At 30.9% G+C, this 14297-nt stretch overlaps 1 protein-coding gene across 1 annotated transcript in view; it reads right to left on the minus strand.

Moving 5' to 3' along the window:
* The window catches only part of LOC106682388 (multidrug resistance-associated protein 1), a 44481-nt gene extending 31943 nt beyond the window's left edge, over window positions 1-12538 (minus strand). The window contains exons 1-6 of the mRNA XM_014423202.3: window positions 12459-12538; window positions 6843-6924; window positions 3247-3420; window positions 1405-1521; window positions 1190-1327; window positions 987-1106 (exon numbers count right to left, since the gene is read on the minus strand). Coding sequence (XP_014278688.1) covers window positions 987-1106; window positions 1190-1327; window positions 1405-1521; window positions 3247-3420; window positions 6843-6887 — 594 coding nt within the window. The 5' untranslated portion in view covers window positions 6888-6924; window positions 12459-12538. The remainder of the gene's footprint in view (window positions 1-986; window positions 1107-1189; window positions 1328-1404; window positions 1522-3246; window positions 3421-6842; window positions 6925-12458) is intronic.
* Window positions 12539-14297: the final 1759 nt, after the last annotated feature.

Here is a 14297-nt window from a genome sequence, read left to right on the forward strand (position 1 = left end):
GCGCCCGACGGAAGGTTAAAGTCGTGATAAATGTTAAATGCATGAGAGCTCCTAGCAGATTTTCTGAGCAACTTGTTTAGTAACCTTTCCTGCCAAAACTTTATGCTATTGTTTACTTCTAAGTTTTAATTACAGTAATTTATTACAACATGCCTAAAATAAGTGAAAAGTAGAAGTGTAAAAGTTTGGCTACTGATTGTATTTTTAAAAATTCCAAAACAAATCAAAATACAATCTACAAGTAACCTAACACGACAACAAATAAAACGGTGACGACCTCAGTTGGTCTATTGTGTGACGTCATTCTCCATTTAACAGACCTAGTAACACACTCTCAGCCATGTTACATGTTATATCGTTTTAACATGGCAAAAGGATATAGATATTTCTACATTTAACACGCTTTAACATGTTAAACTAAAGATCATGAATACCCCTACTAGAATACCAGATAAGAATCTCATTGTACACTTTCAAGTACCAATGTTAAAAAAAGGTAGTAACCAATACGAATTATCTAACCCCACACCTAATGCAACCTAATAATTTCATGTTTTTTCTGTTATAGGGGGATCCGAAAAATAAAAGTAACATTAATCTCTTGTCACAGTAAATAGGAACAATCGGTAAATTTTTCCGAACAATTTTGATATCATCACACTTGTCCTTTTGTGGTCGCGATAGAAAAACGAAAGATGCATGCTGTTCGATCTTTACTGTTCGGTATCTCATTTACTAATATGTGAAAATCGGACAGATGGTGTTCTTCACGATTCAAGACAGTCACATCAGTCTGGCTTCTGAACGATTACTGTCAATCCAACTGTCAGTATAGTGGCCTTATGGATTTTACATTTGAAAAATACCTTATCGGTGTTTCTCATAATAGCCATTGGTAGCGCTCGGGTACACTATTACAAAAGTCACCAAAATTATTTTTATTTTAACTTATGAGCTATACTAAGTGATAAGAATATTAATTGTACCTTTAAGTCTGGATATTCTGAACGTTTTGGAGGCAGATCTGAAACGAAGTAAAGCAAGAGCATCAACAAATATAAGCAATAGCTTACAATGTTTGATGACCTCATCAGATCTGTTTTTTCCTGGACAAGTAAATTATTAATACAATAGAGTTAACATAAATATAATGATAAATTAGGTAAACATATTGACATATGTATCTTACTTCCGAAATATGTCTCTCAATTGAAGAGTAAAATTGTAAAAATCCGAAGAATGCAACGAAGAACCAGAACAGAAAAAGAAGCCCAGATGTCCTTTGCCCATGTTTTCTATGGAATATTACTAAAGTAGTACACAATGCCTGGAATAATGAATAACAATTAATTATAGAAATAATAAAAATCAATATATTGTAACTAATATTACATATATACTTACCAACGATATAACTTTTATCACAGGAGTATATATATCGACGGGGTTCGCTGGCTCACTTCTAAATACGATGTAACAGAATTCAAAAATACTTAGAGCTAAAAGAAGGCCGAGGTAAATCTGAAAATAAGATAAGGAAAAATAAAAAATATATTATACCATAGTTATTAGAGTTTGACAAGTAGATATGGGTCAGCTTAAATTGCTATAAAAATTTAGTAATTATTATACAATAATTAATTATTATAAATTTAAATGAAGATAAAACAAAGTATATTATTGTAAGTAAAAAAAAATACCCTAGCGACATAGTCTGCGAGAATAGCAAATCATTTCCGAAAGTAGGTAGTATCAAAAATCCAAAATAACATCAATATATGATCAACGAAATGAGATAGACCAGAACTTTCTTCTCTGTCAAAAATACTAAAATCCCGAAAAATTTCTACAAATCAGTAGCTAAGGGTGTACAACGCCATGATAAAAGCAGCTCTCATATTTGGCTACAAGACCTGGACTCTAACAGGTACCCCAGAAAGCAGAATCGAAAGATTTGAACCAAAAGTCCTTCGTACAATTACAGGAGCGATCTGGGATCAAAGCCTTAACAGATTGAGGAGAACTAAAGTGCAAGCAAAGACTGGTTAATCAATATCGCATGATATGAAGGCAAGGAGGTTAAGATGGCCTGGACATGTGGCTCGAAGCAATCCATCAGGACGCCTCTACACAACAATCAATGCCAGTATAGTAGGCAAGAAGCCACGTGGGAGGCCAAGAACCAGATGGATATACAGAATCGACAAACCATGCAGCAAACTCGAAAGCAGTAGCTTGACAGGCGTGGAGAAAGCTGGTTCGGGTGGCCAAAGATCTGCAAGGTCTAAAAAGCCAAATTACCCTGTTTGAGCCCGTGTTGTCAAGAAATTCAGGTACAAAGTATCTCACATTGAGAATTGGAGTCAGGCTAATTAACATAACTACCTCGACAAAAGTTAAGAAAGTTTTCCATGTATAAATTAAACAATAAAGTTGAAGATTATTACAGCATTTAGGTGTTTAATACAAATTTTGAGTTTTAACTGCACGATTTTGTGTTTTTTACGGCCAAAACATCCGGTCCCTACATATAACTAATTTAATGTTTTACCTTAAGACAGGAAACTGCACGTCGATTTCGACTATTACAGCACTTACTAGACAAACGGTCTAAACTTCCAACACATTACAAAAGACTGATCTACATGACTGTAATAAGGCCAATCTGGACATATGGAGTTGAGCTTTGGGTCTCCACTAAACCTTCGAATTCCTCTCGTATTCAATCCTTACAATCCTAAATCCTTCGTAAAATCCTCAATTCTCCTTCCTCGTCACAAATAAAATCATACATAAAGACCTTAATGTTCCCTATGTAACCGATCTAGCCCGAACCAGATATCACTCCTTCCATTATAAACTCTATAACCACTCGAACCCCCTAGTTTCTAATCTTGCATCCTCTTCCATTCCTGACAGTCCTCCGAGGTGTCTGAAAAGAAGATGGCCACGAGACTAGCTAATGTAAAATGTCATTAGAGTGCTACCAATGGGTAGTTGCTCTATCCGCCTGTAACACTCCTATTTAACTTAGATCAGATTTACTAAATGTATTATAATGTACAGTTATAAATAGCAATAAATAAATATTAAAAAAAAAAAAAATGTTTTATCTAAAGTGATTTCATTCCCACTTCCAATTAAACTTCATATCTCAAGCAGTAGTTTATGGAACCACGAAAACTGATATCAAAGTTGCTCTGGTCATTTTATTTTAATTAGAATGGAGATAGCTGAAACATTTACCAACTTTAAAATGTTCCTCCAGTTCCATGGTATATCCCTAGATTTACTGTTCTTTATATAAAAGATATCGACACATGAGAACATCCATAGAAAGAGGCAGGGGATCCATAAAACAGTTTTTTCGATACATGGAGTCAACCGTGGTGAGTCTGTGTTCCATGTAAAATTAGAATCCTATAAAATACAGAAAAATAAATTAATAATAATTTATTACAAGCAGGGTCCTATTTCATAATAAAGTACAAACTAATACTATTAGTCTTGTAGATTTATCTTAATTCTATTACACTTACTTGTACTAGTAACTTGTACTTTTTTTGTCTTATACTGATTTTTTTAAATTCCTGTAATATCACTAATAGTCATCACTATCATGAAAAAAAATAAGTATTAGTATTATTACCACACTAGTTTCTACACTTGTGCTATGAACTAATACTATTAGCTTTCATTATGAAACAGGACCAAGATGATTTCAAATTTTTCAGTTCGCGAAATCTTGTGCAGTATATATATTTTGTAAAAACAGAAACTTATTTTCTCAAACCATTAATATGAAGAAGATGTTCGGGGGCGCCGTCAAAATAAATAAAAAATAGTTAACAACTATTTATTTGCCAGTGTTTGCCCCACTTTGCAGGGCTTCATCAAGACGACTGAATTGTACACTATCATTTAAGCACGACAGCCCCGACGAAGCTCTATAATGTGGGCTGAAACGTCAAATAAATAGTTGTTAACTATTTTTTCATTCCTTTTGGCCACGCCGAGCTCCTACAAGTAGGTGGGTGTTATTCTCTTTTTCTTATCTTTCTTTTACCCCTTTCTCTACTCTTTACTTATTTTTCCTTACCCACGTTATTAGTTACGTTCACCTTCTCTTCTTCTTTTTTTCACAACTTTAATTTTTAAATTACTATTAAATTTAAATATTCATATTTCCTTGTTTCTTTGCATTATATAACTTTATATTATTATTTCCATATTATGCTACTTTACTTACATTTAATTATCTATATGATTGGAGAAGTTTGTCGGGGGGTGCGGTCAACAAAGAACAACATAAATAAACAACACCTATGTGTATGTATTTATTTATTTTATGCCGACGTTTCGACTTGAGTTTCAGGTCTTCATCATGGGTTATGGCGTAGAAGATAGGCCTGCAACTAATTATCTATATATTCGTTTTATTTTCCATTTCTATCATTACTTTATTTTTATTAATTTTCATTATGCATAATTATTTACTTTAATCATTCTAAATATATAATTTCTATTTTTTTTTGTATTCATTAGTTCTTATCTTGTTCTTTGTTCTTAACTCTGATGAAGGCTAGAAATTCTGGCCGAAACGTTGGTACTATTAAATAAGTTATTTTAACTTATTTGTGTTTTACTCTGAACGCACCCCCCTACCATATCCTCTATATATATATTATTCACGGCCAACTACCTTCTCATCATTATTTTAAAATTCTGTCGATCTGGTGTAAATATATTGTTTCAAATTTTGTCATAATCCTCTTCAAATCTTGAGTTTGATATTAGAGGTTGATGCATTTTAATAACTGTAGGAATAGAATTTTGAAGTGGGGAGGAGGATTCTGTGAATGTGCAGGGAAGTTTTTGAGTGTTTCGTTCCATATCCTATGTTTCATTTTATTCTTGCAGGTAAATGCAGAAATAATATTACAAGAGCCGGGAAGGAAAAAAAGGGTATTATTTCATCCCAATTTTTGATTACTTTAATGAAAACTATGTATAATTACTAGTCGAAATTGATGAGTCTGCCAAGTATATGTAGGGGCAATAAAAAATGGCGGCTGTTTCAAAGTGATAAAAAAAACAAATTTTTCATTCGGAGCACTGTATCTTAAAAAGTAGGAACAACACAAGAAACCCTAAGAGAACGTCATTGAAAGAAGAGTTAATAGGTATAGTAATAAGAGACAATAAGTTTGATTTATGAAAAATTTCATTACAGAAACCATTGGACGTATAGATATCTGCCAGAGCTCAAATTAAAGCTAGTTAAATTTACTACAAAATAGTTAATTATGTTTATCTTTGTAGGAGTAGTAGTTTTTAAGATATTTGATAAAATGTAGTCACAAAATGTTAATTTATATTTGTTTGTATAAGATGTTGGATTTTTGAAAAAATATATCTCTAGATCCATAAGAGGCACATATGTCTGCCAACACTCAAAATAAAGTAAATTTAACTTACTGTGAAGTAGTTAATGAAACTTATCTTCGTAGGGGTAGTAGTTTTTATGACATTCACACATGAATATAAATTTGACAAATGAAAATTTGTCCGAACAACTATAAATCAATTTATGTTTTTAAAATTTCATGTAAACTATTACTCTTACGAAGATAAACATCATAAACTACTTTATAGCTCATTAAACTAGCTTTAATATGAGTGCTAATAGATATCTTAACGTCAAATGGTTTTTGAGATAGAAATTTTTCAAAATAAATTCACAAACTACTGATCTTTCAGTACGTCCCATTCAAGATTTTTATGAAATGTTGCTTTTTAAAAAGCTATATCTCGAGAACTATTGGACGTAAATAGCTCTTTTAGGGCTCATATTTTAGGAAATTTACTCTTCTTTAAATGACGTTCTCTTAGGTTTTCTTGTGTTGTTTCTACTTTTTAAGATACAGTGCTCCGAATGAAAAATTTGTTTTTTTTTATCGCTTTGAAACAGCCACCATTTTTTATTACCCCTACATATACTTGGCAGACTCATCAATTTTGACTAGTAATTATACATAGTAATCAAAAATTGGGGTGAGATATTTTCCTTTTTTCTCCTCTTGGGATCTTGTACTGTAATGACCAAGCAAACTTTCTGTTTATTAAAAATCGAAAAAGACATCGCACAATGTTCTTACACTTCGGTATCTCATATACAAGTTAGTGTCATTCGGACAGACCGTTAAGGGATCTTCATAATTCAAGTCACAAAATGCACAATCTAAAGCCTCCTTCACCTTTGCCAAACAATGGCTGGTACCAGTTGGGCTGAATTTACAACTAGGACGTCGGGTGTGGAAACAAATAAAAGGGTGCATCTACTGCATCGACACATTTGTAACTAACTTTAGCAGTTTATTTTTTATTTAATATATCATAAATATACATTTATAAAGACAATATATGTCTAGGTAATTAAATTATAAAGTTTCCGTAAAAAATTGTAGAATAAGATTGAATTTATAGGTTTTCAATGTCAAACATTATGTATTACTATTGATATCAATTTTAATCTAAAACCTACATTGCTGATAAATACATTTCATTTTATTTCGTCTATCTTTATTCCGTTCCTTTTTATAATGAAAATAGATTAAATCGAATGAAATAAACTTAAAAAATAAAAAGAATAAAACAAGCCTGTGTATATTGATGTTTATCGATTACTTTGTTCACCAAGTATTTGTACATGTTTTAGATTTGCGACAAGTATCTAACGTGTAGATTCAGTATCAAACATAAAAAATATTCCTGAATTTTCAGAAAAAAAAATCTAGTATATAAGAGCAAAATTATCAATTTTAGTTAGTAATATACCTTACCCAAAATCGTGAGCCACAGAAATTGTTTAAAGTTTCTTCGTCCATGAAGAGATTTTTCTTTTCTATCTTTAATTGTTAGTGCCTGCAAGTAATAAATACTAATATTATTATATATCATGGCAATAAAGCTAAAATTCTAACTTTAGGTGGGGTAACAGTTTTTTTTTCTTTTATTAATGGATATGACCATTTGATAATATAAATATATCAAATCCGTTCATGGGAAAACTTTTTGGTTAATTTTTACTTATACCTGTCTATATAAGGAATATATAGTAAGGGGAAGTATTTTGATCATCGAATTTGAGTTTTTGACAGAAATACACGTTTTGAGGGCCAATATGTCCAAATAATCTAGTATCGCAAAATGGCCTATGTGTGTGTTTCAACAACCAAGTTCAAAAATGAAAAGTCGTACGAAACTTATATTACATATTTAAGTTGGGTAGATGCCCGGAATGTGATATTTATTTCGATAAAATCGACCGAAAGTGTCTCATAATAGAATCGATTTTTCACTTTTTTCGATTTTCTCAAAAACAGCAATATCTATTTTGATCAAACTCGGTATATCAATGTAAAATTAAGTAATTTTAAATATTAGTAAGGTCTTATCCTTATCTAGATAGTTTAACAGGGATTAAAGTACCTTACGTTTATTTGAAATAAATAACCAGCTCAAATTGTTTACAATAATAAACGATGTATAAATATAAAATATTAAAGAATTTGATTAATAATGTAAGGAGAAAAGTAGAGATATCCCAATTCAAACGTAAAAGGGAAGCCCGCCCTAAATATTAAGATTGCATGGCCGCTTCGTTATTTTTTATTAAACTGTTGTATTCTTTGCAGAAAAAAAATTTATATTCGTGTAGGAACATAGTCCGGGTGGCAGTCAATAAAGGTATCAAATTAGTAAAAGAAAGCTATTAATTGTTAATCAACGTTTTGTCCCACTTTGTAGGGCTTCGTCAGGGCTATCGGATTGAAACAGAGAGGACTGAAGTTCTCTCTGACAACAATCGCTCTCTCTATTTCAAACTGATAGCCTTACAAAGTGGGGCGAAACGTTGGTTAAAAATAAATAGCTTTCTTTTAAATTTATATTCGTTATTCCTATCCCTAGAAACCGTAACATACGAATTTTTTTAAGCAACACAAAAATAAAATATTTTAATAATTATTATAGGTCTTTTGTGGGAGTGGGTAGCTCATTGGTAAGGCAATGGACTACTAACTCCAAGAACCCGTGTTCGAATCCAGCTGTGGCAAATAATTATAATCCGTTATCTGTAGCTGTTGAGTCAGTTCAGTGGATTCTGGAGCCCTACAGGGTTCACCCAGCCTCATAAAGTGGGTATCTATAAAGGGTGATATATTTTAGAAGTAGCATCCCCAAAATAAGCAGGTAGCCTTTGTAGAGTTGTCAAACGTAGGGGAAAATAAAAATTTGATTCCAGGACCAAGTAAAGTAAAGTAGCTCAGAAAAGATTAAATGGGTTTTTCCCCACTATGCGTCCTTAGACCAGACATATTATTATAGACTTTTTTTTTTAATAATCATTATAAAATATTATTTATAGTTTTTTCTTGTTATTAGACCTGCCGCTCTTGGAGTAGAAAAACAGTTGCACTATTTTTTTATATTAACTTGTATATTTTCATCCAGATCTCCTTAATTTTATTTGAATTATTTAAAATGCTAATAAAACCCTTACCCTGTACAAACGCATTCTGAAGAGTATGAATATATGCTTTTTCATCATCAGATAAATATACCGTCAAACATTATTTTTGTTATATGACATGACAGTATAATACTATAGTATCATTGAATAATACCATACAAAACACAATGGGGATTGGGATAGTTGTGATAGTAAGGAGCTGTGTTACAAACTCAAAGGACCCAGGTTTGAATCCGCCTTAGGCAGACAATTATTTATTCTGTTACTGAAGCGGTAATATCCCCTTCTGGTTCGAGAGCCTCTAAAAAGTAAATATCCACTAATTTGGAGAAAATCTAGCGGACGAACGTTATTCTGATCAACTCACCTCCTTGCACAGCCGTTGGTCTTGTAATAGTACTTCTCGACAAAGTACTGCGCCCCTGACCCTTCATGGGTTTTAGTGGTAGAAATTAAATTTTTTATTTAATTTTAGATAATTTGATTTTTTTTTTCAATAACCACAAAAATAGTGATATTTTAAAAAAATTTCACTAATCTACACAGAACCTGGGGCGTATTTAGGGTGGTAAGTAAAAGTTATTTCATGCGTTCACTGCACAAGATTTTTTTTTTTTTTTTCCCATAATTCTTAAACGGTGCACCCTAATATAAAAGCACTAACAAATCGAAAAGCACTAAGTTACGCGTCGAATGAATTTATATTCATTTCATACTTCTACTTTATACATACATTTATTACTTATTAACTAATGGTTTTATTATATAAACTTACATCTTTGTACCTCTATTCAATTTCTTATGTTTTCTTTTCTTCACTATATTATATTTATGTTATCCATTGTTTTAATTTTATTTTATTTTATCTATAAATATCTTTATATAATTTCTTCCCCTTATCATTTATATATTCATGTTGTGTCTGCCTATATTTAATTTTTTTTTTTTTTTTTTATAATTTTTTGTAAAAATATAAAATTTCAACATGAGATAATTTTCTTCTTTTTTTTACTTTTTTTTTTTTTATTTTCAAAATTTCCTGATTTTGAAAGAATAACTTTTATCAGATTATTCATGACTAATCCTGCTAATATTGATAAATTACCTCCCATTTGAACTCCCAAAAGCTGCCTATATAATTTATCATTGTACTTGAAAATGTCTTTTTCACATCACAATTTTATTCCTTCTAGAAACAATTTTTTATATTTTGTGAACAATTTTGCTGTTGACTGTGACTAATAATTTATTATTTTTAATTTAATGTGAAAAATTGACTAATTAGGGTAATTTGTGGACTGATATAAATGACCTGGGCAGAATAGCCTGCATGAAGTAGTTTTTAAATGATTTGGTTCTTAAATTGTATAAGGATTGTCCTTTAGAATAGCCAAATCGGCCGAACGCCGGACTTATAAAGGAATAAAAATGTTTTGAGACTAAAATGGATAAAATTTTATTTATTTAAACAATTTAATATTTTCTCAAATTTCCTAATATTGTCTTTACTTTAACAATATTTTATAGCAATTTTATATCTTTTTTTGCTTTCGTATATAACGTGTTTGTTAACTGCCAATCCCTCACTCCTCTACCCTGTTGGTACTACATATCCGTCTTTAACCTATTCTTTTGCTTTCCTTCATTCAGAAAGGTGGGTTGGTTTCCTATTCTACTCATTATTATCCCTTTTATTTTATTCTTTATAGGATAAAGATTAAACCTTTATTTTATTTTTATTTTCCGTCTTTTAGCGTTTACTGTAGTTTTATTTTTTATTGTACATCTGGACAAAGGACTTACATGGAATCCTCATACAAGACTGAAAAGATAGGAAACTGCTCGTCGATTCCGACTATTACAAGATTTACTAGACAAACAGTCTAAACTTCCAATCCATTACAAAAGCCTGATCTACATGACATCTATAAGGCCTATCAGGACATACGGAGTTGAGCTTTGGGCTCCACTAAACCTTCGAATACCTCCTTTATCCAATCCTTACACTCTAAAATCCTCAATGTTCCTTACTTTGTCACAAATCAAGTCATCCATCAGGACCTCAATGAATTTTTTTTATAATGTTGCCGATTTGGCCAAAACCAGATACCTATCCTTCCATGATAAACTTCCCAACCACCCAAACTCACTTGTTTCTAACATGGCTTCCATTCATTTCCTGATAAACCTCCTAAGCGTCTGAAATGTTATTGGTGTTCTATCAATGGGTTGATTATCTTCTCAAAATAAAGTCCTGAGAATCGCAATTAATGCTCCTTGGTCCATAAGAAATAGCTAATTGGATCGGGAATTACATATGAAGTCAACAGAGGATTACATAAAAAAACGGTTCATGAAGTTCCAGTTGCCGATAGTTAAAGGAGCAGTGACAACCTGGGAAACCCAACCTCAACCCGAAGACTGAAGCCCAGGCTGCTGCAGGACATTCTGTTATAAATTCTATATCTATTAATTCATTAGTCACACTACCTCTATTTTAATTATATGCTGTTTTTTCTTCTCTCGTCCATTTTTCGAATTAACTTGTTTCTTTTTACCACTAGAGGGCAATTGATGTTTTGTTAAGTGTAAAAATATCATTTTTTTTTTGTTATTAATCTTACTTTTCTCTTTTATTAAGAAGCATTATTCTTATCTATTTATTTTATCTTTTTTTTAAAAATTATAACATTGTATATAGTTAGGGGTGTCTTTTGTACGAGACAATACCCTCCCCATAATCAACTTTAAAAAATATATTGTAACGGTTATATCAACCATGTAAGGCCCACTAGGGCCCTGTTTCATAACGAAAGCTAATAGTATTTATTAATAATACTTTTTTTTTCTTAATAGGGAGGACTATTAGTGATATTACAGGAGTTAAAAAGTACTAAAGCACAAGTTACTATTGTACAAGTCAGTGTAATTGAATGAAGATAAATCGACTAGACTAATAGTATTAGTTTGTACTTTATTATGAAACAGGGTCCAGGCCGATCTGGTTTCAAATAAATTAAATTAAAAAAAACAAATGGGTAGATTCTCCACATATTTGTATCATGTCATTTTATCACTAACAGCAAGTTTACTTGTTGTATATATTTGAATGCAGTTGTAAATATACAAAAAATAAATTAAAAAAAGTATCTACTCTTTTATTTGTTGTTATTTCCGTTTTCATTAATTGTCTAATACTTATTTGTAATTCTTGTTTATTTATAGTTTTCACGGTCCGTTGTATTTTTATTTTATTCACATTGTCCAATTTTATATTAATTTTCATCATGTATAGCCATATCTTAATTTACTTTTTTTCATGTTGTCTGCTCTCTTACTTTATCACATTATTTTAGTTGTTTGTATCTCTTTTAGCTCAGATGAAGCGTTGCAATGTGGAGCGAAACGTCAGCTAAAATAAATAGTTTAATTACTATTTGAGCTCTTTTGACCGCACCAGGACCGTTATACTTTTATATATATTTTTTTCTTCTTTCCAGATAATATTACTTTTTTTAACTATAAATTTATTTATCTATTTTTTTATAATTAAAATGGTTGGCAGACTCATCAATTTTGATTATCAACTGACGTAAAATTGGACTTAATGGACACATCAAAACCTCAGATAAGTATTTAACCGGATACCTTCAGCTACCAACAGTAGAAAGAGGTTGTATTTAATTTAATTTATGTTTCATTTACGTAATGTAATTTATTAATGCATGTATTCTTTGCTGTTTAAGAGGGAACAGAAAACAAATTAAACTGTTAAAAGTTATTTTATGTGATAAAATGTTTTTTAAAAATTTTATTCAACGTTCTAATAAATTAAATATTAAGACATATTTCGGTCATGAAAATAGCTTCAATGTATTCACTGATCACAATTTTCAAGAGTCGATTAATCGAGATATGAACTTACCTTAAGTTTTATAGATATATTGTTGATAATATATCGATGTTCAGTTACCACGGCCAATGATATCTCAGCTCAGGTCACTCGACAAGACTAAAAGACTCCCTCGATGAAGGAAGCTTTTATACCTAATCGTTGTTTAAATTTAGATTATTGCAAGAATGGTGTAACTTTTAGAATCGAATATTTTTTGTTTTTTCAGCGACATGTAGAGTTTGATATTAGAAGGGTGGGGTAGTGACGATAGATCAAATTAATCTCATTTACTGTATTTAATGCAATTTAATGACTGTAGGAATACAATTTTGAAGTGGGGGGGGGGTGATCTGTGAAAGTGCAGGGAAGTTTTTGAGTGCTTTGTTCCATATCCTACCTTTTTACTTTATCATTTGCAGAATGAACCTGCTTAATGCAGAAATAATGCCAAGCAAACTTGCTGTTTATTAAAAATCGAAAAAGACATTGCACAATACTCTTACACTTGGGTATCTCATATTCAAGTTAGCGTCACTCGAACTGACCGTTAAGGGATCTTCATGATTCAAGTTATCTCGTTTGCCAAACAAACAATGGCTGGTACAAGTTGGTCTGAATTTGGAGCTTGCCTGTCGGTTGTCGGCTTTTGAGCACAAATAAAAGGCCGCTTGTGTTGCATTCAAACGTTTGCATTGTTTTAGATCTGCAAACAGACGAATATTCGTGCTCTCAGTGCTTTAATTAATAAAAGAATTTCCATATAATACTTTGGATCCGATAATTAACTCTTGTTTGAGATTTCATATTTTAAAATTCTATCGATTCAGTGTAAATACATTTAGTACAAGAGCCGGGAAGAAAAAAAGGCAGTTATCTCACCCCAATTTTTTATTACTTTAATGAAAACTATAATTACTCGTAAAAATTTATGAGTCTGCCAAGTATAGGTAAGGGGAATAAAATATAGCGGCTGTTTAAAAACATTAATTTTACATTTGGAGCTCTATATCTTAAAAACTACCAACAACACTAGAAAATGTAAGAGAACATTATTTAAAGAAGAGTAAATTTGCTAAAATATTAGCCCTAAAAAAGCTATTTACGTCCAATAGTTCTTGAGATATAGCTTTTTAAAAAGCAAAATTTCTTAAAAATCTACCGAAAGATTAGTGGTTAGTTAATTTATTTTGAGAAATCTATATCTCAGGAACTATGTGACGTACAGATGTCTATTAGCACTCAAAATAAAACTAGTTGAATGGACAATAAAGAAGTTTATGACCTTTACCTTCGTAGGCATTGTAGTTTTCATAATATTTGCTAAAATAAATTGATTTATAGTAGTACGGACAATAAGTTTGATTTATGAAAAACTTCATTTCAGAAACCATTTGACGTGCAGATGTATGCCAGCAATCAAATTAAAGCTAGTTAAATCTACGACAAAATAGTTAATAATGTTTATCTTTGTAGGAGTATTATTTTTTATGATATTTGACAAAGTAAACTCACAAAATGCTAATTTCTAATAGTTAATATAAAATGTTGCATTTTTGAAAATATATATCTCTAAATCCTTAGGACGCACATATATCTGCCAACACTCAAAATAAAGGAAATTTAACTTACTATAAAGTAGTTTATGACACTTATCTTCGTATGGGTAGTAGTTTTTATGATATTCACATATTAATATAAATTTGGCAAATGAAAATTTGTTCGAACAACTATAAATCAATTTATTTTAGCAAATTTCATGTAAACTATTACTCCTACGAAGATAAACTAAACTATTTTATAGATCATTAAACTAGCTTTAATTTGAGTGGCAATAAACATCTGTACGTCAAATGGTTTTTGAAATATAAT

Source organism: Halyomorpha halys, unplaced genomic scaffold (assembly GCF_000696795.3).
Source record: "Halyomorpha halys isolate HHAL.00 unplaced genomic scaffold, Hhal_1.1 Scaffold410.1, whole genome shotgun sequence".
NCBI classification, from domain to species: domain Eukaryota; kingdom Metazoa; phylum Arthropoda; class Insecta; order Hemiptera; family Pentatomidae; genus Halyomorpha; species Halyomorpha halys.